The following is a 6,930-nucleotide window of genomic DNA, read 5'->3' on the forward strand; positions in this document are numbered from 1 at the left end:
CTGTACTGCGCAACACTTGGACTCAAATTATCCCGTACTGTACGTACTGCATAAATTGGCTCCATCGTACAGTACAGTACCGTACAGTGCTGTAATGCAAGTCTACTGTAGCTAGTTCCGTACATCACTGTCTGGCTGATAGAGATGAAAGAAAAACCGTTCCATCATCGAGGTGAAAAGCTTTTCTCCTCCTCATTTCCCACAATTCACCGCTGCAACGCATTACGACACCAGTCAGTCTGTGCAACGATTCATCATCCTTTTGGTGTGAGTGCAGGCTTTGGGGAGCGGCCATTTTTCAGGCAGTTTCGTCTACAAACCGATAATTCTATCCATATTGATCAAGATTTTGTTACTTCCACGCTATTAATACAACAGTAAGTATGATTTAACATAATACATGGGTACTTGACCAGTGGAAGGGTATTTTTCCCCCTCTTTTACGACATACAATTATCTGGCGTCTACGCTATTTCACTTCTCTATTTCATAACTTTTGACTTCGTCACGCAGACACACTGCTATAGTGTTGTACAGGATAGCTCTCCTACATATTTAGATACTTTTTAGCTATACTTTTACAGTATTGGCCAAGGTAGTTGATGGTAGCTCGATGATTCAGTACAAGACTAACTTTTCTTATTACTGTATCCACCAGATATCAACCAAATTAATGCTAAACTCTTTCTGTGCTTGCATTGGACCTCTTCTTTCCTCAAATACTCCATTTAAGTAATAAAGACTTCTTTTTTTTTCTCTTTCAGCCATCATGACGGACTCCAAATACTTCACCACTACTAAAAAAGGCAAGTAGCTACTGTGAATGATATATTCATTCATGCAAATAAACTTGCTCGATCGCTCTCGGTAGTACATAAATTGACAGGTTGATAGTCGAAATACCAACATTTTTAACCTGGAAATTCACTGCTATGCACATAATACGGCTCAACATGAGGGATACATCAGTTTAATTGTCTTTAAATATCTTGTATCTTATTATTTAAAGGTGAAATCTTTGAGCTCAAAGCGGAGCTAAACAGCGACAAAAAAGATAAAAAGAAGGAAGCTGTTAAGAAAGTAATTGCTAGCATGACTGTGGGAAAGGACGTGAGGTAAATCATGCGATATTGTAACTACTGTTTACGACCGCGCTTGCAATGACATTCAACCTGATCAGTTATTATCGGTACTTAACTAGCATCGTTTTTTTATATATTAAAGTATAGCTTAGTCCTTCCACTTTCATCATCATCAATGTTCCTACTTTAGCTTCTGTTACTGATTCAAAAGTGATAATATCTTACTATTGTTGCTGTACATGTCGTATTAACAGATTTGTATTTTTTTAATACATCAACGCTATTCAGCTCTCTATTCCCTGATGTTATCAATTGCATGCAAACCGAAAATTTAGAATTGAAAAAGTTGGTCTACTTGTACTTGATGAACTATGCTAAAACCCAACCTGATATGGCTATCCTAGCTGTCAATACCTTTGTCAAGGTTGACCTTGTCTTTAATGTCTATTCTATATAGTATATTATTGATAATATAGTAAATTACCAAAGGTAACACAATTGTACAATATGATATACCATTAGGATTGTGAAGATCCCAACCCACTTATTCGAGCTTTAGCTGTAAGAACGATGGGTTGTATTAGAGTGGATAAAATCACTGAATACTTATGTGAACCTTTAAGAAAATGCCTTAAAGATGAAGATCCATACGTTCGCAAAACAGCGGCTGTTTGCGTTGCTAAATTGCATGATATTAATTCCCAACTTGTTGAAGATCAGGGCTTCTTGGAAAGTCTCAGAGAAATACTATCAGATTCCAATCCAATGGTTTGTAACTGTTAATATAGAGCCATTTTTGAAGTAAAGCTGCATGCTTATTAGTACTAGTATTGGTGTAAGGTATGCTATTGAAGAATAATACTATTGACAGGTTGTTGCTAATGCTGTTGCCTCTTTGAGCGAGATTCACAAAACTTCTCCAAATCCAACTGGTGTATTTGATATGAATTCTGGAACTGTAAACAAGCTCTTGACTGCTTTAAATGAATGTACTGAGTAAGTTGTGATTAAGCCTGCTTTTGATATTGCCTATAAGTAATGGAAATCATTATAAGTTATCCCTTTAGCGTATGTTGTATATCTTTGACATACTCTATTTTTCTATAGATGGGGACAAATCTTTATATTAGATGCTATTGCAGAGTACCAACCAGTCAGTGACCGCGAAGCACAAAGGTTACTATTTTGCAGCATGCATTACTGTTATATGTAATTTTATTCTAGTGAAATTGTAAATACGTGCATGTTTTATATTGATGCTATCCCAATACTGAATTTTAAAAATATAGCATTGTCGAACGTGTAACACCACGTCTTTCTCATGCTAATGCTGCCGTAGTATTGTCCGCTGTAAAGGTAATGGACTTTACATCTTCTGATAATATCTCCTTATACGGCGAATTTATAATTTATCCACTTTATCATTGCATAGGTCTTGATGCAAATGATGGAAATTATAAAGAATGATCAAATTATTGACCAACTAAGCAGAAAGCTGGCACCGACATTAGGTACTAGTGGATTGAGCCTAAAACGTACTTTTGTTATTCAAGGGATTTTTTACTAAGAAGTGATCAAACTGTCTTGTTTTGGTTCAGTTACCTTGTTATCATCGGAACCTGAAATTCAGTATGTCTCCTTGAGAAATATTAACCTAATAGTTCAAAAACGGTGCGTATTTAGATTTAAGAATAATTATAATTAGTCTTATTGATGATGCAGCCATAATTTGCCTATTTCGTCTTTATTAGGCCGGAAATCTTAAGAAACGAAATAAAAGCTTTCTTCGTTAAATATAATGATCCAATTTATGTTAAACTGGAGAAACTTGATATTATGATTCGCTTATCGACTTCGAGTAACATTGCACAAGTATTAGCTGAATTGAAAGAGTACGTTATAAATAAATTGATCACTGATAATTAAATTACTTGCATAATACACATTGAAATTCTTTAATTGCATTACGTATCGTAACAAGTTGCTTTAGCCATGAGCCTTATAACAGCAGCATGTAATGCTATAGTTATAATCACTATTTAATGTAAATTTAATTATATTCAGATACGCAACCGAAGTTGATGTTGATTTTGTACGCAAATCTGTTCGTGCGATTGGTCGTTGTGCTATTAAAGTCGAGGTTTGTACATTTAATAATTCGATAAATGAGGTATCGAGAATGTACGCTAATGAATGGTATAATTTTTAAAATTAGCAAGCCGCAGAGAAATGCGTCAGCACATTGATTGACCTTATACAAACTAAAGTCAATTATGTAGTCCAAGAAGCTGTTGTAGTCATTCGGGTGAGTCTATACATATATATATGTTTCTATCACAGCAAAGGTCAATTACGACTTTACAGCATTATTCATACATTCCTTTACGTCTTGCACTTTAGGATATATTTCGCAAATATCCTAACAAATACGAAAGTATCATCTCTACACTTTGTGAAAATTTAGATTCCTTGGATGAGCCTGACGCAAAGTAAGAAATTAATGTGATTGAGTTGGTAGTAATTTTAGACATTGCCTCTAGTCATAATTTGTTTGCGACGGAAGTACTGCAGAGCAGAAACGTATATTCATGATGTTTCTGTTTTGATGTCTTCCAAGAGACTGCGCTTATCAGACAAGTGAAAATGTTAAACCAGTAATATTTCACCTCACGATGAGCATATATTGTTACTGAAGTAAAGATGGCATTCATTAGATTTAATGCTAGAACCTAGTACTAGATTTACACATTTATTGTACTGTAGGGCATCAATGATATGGATTGTTGGAGAGTATGCTGAGAGAATTGATAATGCTGATGAATTACTCCAGTCATTCTTGGACGGTTTCCACGATGAAACAACACAGGTATAAATGGATATAAAGTAATAAATGATCCTCTTGCTATGTTCTAATTCCTTATATTAAAATCTATAGGTACAACTACAGTTACTCACTGCCATTGTCAAGCTCTTTTTGAAGCGTCCAGCCGATACACAGGATCTTGTTCAGTCTGTTTTGAGTTTGGTCACGCAAGAAAGCGATAATCCTGATCTGCGTGATCGTGGCTATATTTACTGGCGTCTATTATCAACGGATCCAGCAGCTGCCAAAGTAAGATGAATTTATTAATTAATTTTCTCATTACGTTCTGACCATTACATTTACCTTTAATTGTAGGAAGTAGTATTAGCTGAAAAACCTTTAATTGCTGAAGAAACCGATTTATTGGAGCCTACGCTACTTGATGGTATTATTATTATTTATATATGTAAACTATACTACGTAATCATATAGTATAAGCGGCGCTCTATAATCAAACTATCTTACTGATTCTCATATTACTGTATTTCCTTATTTTAGAGTTAATGTGTCATATATCAACTTTGGCCTCTGTTTATCATAAGCCTCCTAGTTCTTTTGTTGAAGGAAACTCACCCATCAGAAAGCTTCCTATACCGCGTGAAAGGTACTTTGCATTTTTAGGTTAAATTGTTACTGTGAAGCTTATATTTGATGTAATTTGTTATTTATTTACAATAGCACTACCTCCTCAGATAACACTGATGCAGCTGAAAACCAAGTTCAAACACAACAACAACCTGCTGCTGCCGCCCCTGCTCAACCTACGGTAATTTCTACACCTCAAGAGTCTGCTGTAGCAATGGATCTATTAGGCGACTTAGCATCCTTTGACTCAACACCATCTACAACTGCCAACGACATGTACGCTCCAAATGTGCAACCTGCTGGTAGCAGTGTAATTGATCTGCTATCTGGTACCTTGGATTCATTACAAATGGGTGGCAATACAGCTGGAAATCAAAGTGGCGGTCTTAGTAGTCTTTCGGATATGTTTTCGACAGGGACTTCTACATTTTCTGAACCGAAAGTGGTTTGGCTATCTGCTGCTCAAGGCAAAGGCTTAGAGATTAGCGGAACATTTTCCCTCCGTCAAAATGTAGTCCATATGGATATGACTTTCACGAATAATGCAATGCAAGCGATGGGTGGATTCGCGATTCAATTTAACAAGAACAGGTTCCGTTTTAATTTTAAAACATTATTCCCCTCTTTTACAGTGAGATATTGCCATTTACTAATGATTCTTTTATATGAATAGTTTTGGTCTTGTCCCTGCAGCACAATTAGAAGTTAGATCACCATTGCCACCAAGACAAAGTGCTGATTCTTCACTTCAGTTGAAGCCTTGTACGTATACTACTTTCGATATTTGCTTTTATATTTACACATCATGATAAATACTAATATTTGTTTCTTATTTTGTGTGATTTAAAAAAGTGGGCGCTATCCTTAAAATGGATCCATTGAACAAACTTCAAATTGCCATTAAAAATAGCATTGATGTATTCTATTTTGATGTATTAATACCGTACCATGTATTATTTGTCGAGGATGGTAAGCTGGAAAGTAGGGAATTTCTCACGCAATGGAAGGAGATACCAAATAATAGCGAACGCTCTTTCGATATCAACAATGTACCAGCTTCATCAGGTTAAAGTTAGATAATTAAATTGTGATATACGTCGTAAACATAAAAAATTAATTGCGTGATTGTATAAATTCTTCCAGACGCGATCGAGAATAAACTTAAGATGAGCAATGTATTCACTGTTGCTAAACGTAATGTTGACGGACAAGTAAGTTATAGAACTTTTCTTAACTAGTAAAGATTTATGAAAAGCTTATCGACGTTAAATCTACAGTACTGAACATTAAAAGTATACTGCGATTATGATTAAGTTGTCTGACTGATGCCATATACGTTAAAAGTGTAATGATTGCTTAAATTTCTAATGTGACTTTTAAACTTTCAGAATATGCACTATATGTCATTGAAATTTACGAATAACATATTAGTGTTGGCTGAACTAAAGATCCAATCTGGAAATCCAACTTTGAAGGTATGTAGATGATTTGGATGTAAAATAAAACTAATTGTTAAATTAATTGATACGTAATTGACCACTTTTGTCTTTTTGTAGCTGGCCCTGAAGAGCTCAATTGCAGAAGTTCTCCCTGGAGTCTATCAGGCCTTTGAGTTAATTTTGCACAGCTAGATTAAAATTTACGTACTTTAAATTAGAAAAAATACCTGATAGCTTCGATTACAGTTATGTAAATGTTTTTACTGTAGACAACTTATTAGTGTCACCTCTGTTGGCCGAGACTGTTATTTCTCGCAGCTTCTGTATTTGACAACGCGTATAATGAATTGCTTAGTATTCTGACTCTATTGGTTGGTTACAGATATTTTTCCTACTAGTCAACTTTAAGATTTGTAATTCTGACGTAAAAGTACATTCGAGTAGCACTTGTGGTAAGCTAATGAAAAATAATATAATCTTATAAAGTCTGAAAATAAAGAAAACATGATAATATGTTAGTATGTACGTTTTTTCTTGTTCTAATTGCGCATTTATATTCGTACTATTAATTTGCAGCAGTATTTTATTTCAATTTATTTATGCATTTATGTAGCTCAACAGTAATTGTTGCAGATATTCAAGTGGTAATTGCATACGTATGAGTTTAGTACTGTATTTATCCCATCCTTATGTTTAGAATGCTCATACTGTTAATTGTTAATATAAGCAGTAAAAGAATGTTGCGATATGGTATAAACAGTATGAAAAAGGTAACGTGCGTCGTACATGATTCGATGGGTGGCATTGCTACGTTCTATCACACTGTACATTTCTGGTTTGTATACCCGTATGATTATAGAATTTAGCGTTCACTATTATAGTAATGTGAAATACGGTATGTATTTAATACCAGTCTACTTTACGTAGTGGTTTATTCTTTGCCATGAAGTGTAGTGCTAAG

At 34.7% G+C, this 6,930-nt stretch overlaps 1 protein-coding gene across 1 annotated transcript; it reads left to right on the forward strand.

Annotated features, from left to right (window-relative positions):
* Positions 1-144: 144 nt before the first annotated feature.
* TRIADDRAFT_57237 (uncharacterized protein) lies at positions 145-6,161 on the forward strand (the record flags this gene model as incomplete). The annotated part of the gene is made up of 23 exons (XM_002113229.1): positions 145-172; positions 1,010-1,115; positions 1,371-1,506; positions 1,605-1,850; positions 1,954-2,078; positions 2,190-2,258; positions 2,372-2,438; positions 2,515-2,593; positions 2,681-2,753; positions 2,834-2,974; positions 3,147-3,222; positions 3,298-3,387; positions 3,483-3,571; positions 3,846-3,948; positions 4,018-4,194; positions 4,261-4,330; positions 4,444-4,549; positions 4,624-5,121; positions 5,204-5,292; positions 5,383-5,595; positions 5,674-5,741; positions 5,919-6,005; positions 6,087-6,161. 23 exons carry the CDS (start codon positions 145-147, stop codon positions 6,159-6,161), a joined length of 2,811 nt encoding a protein of 936 aa, XP_002113265.1.
* Between the last annotated feature and the right edge of the window lie 769 nt (positions 6,162-6,930).

This window comes from Trichoplax adhaerens, genomic scaffold (genome assembly GCF_000150275.1).
Source record: "Trichoplax adhaerens TRIADscaffold_6 genomic scaffold, whole genome shotgun sequence".
Taxonomy (NCBI): Eukaryota; Metazoa; Placozoa; class Uniplacotomia; order Trichoplacea; family Trichoplacidae; genus Trichoplax; species Trichoplax adhaerens.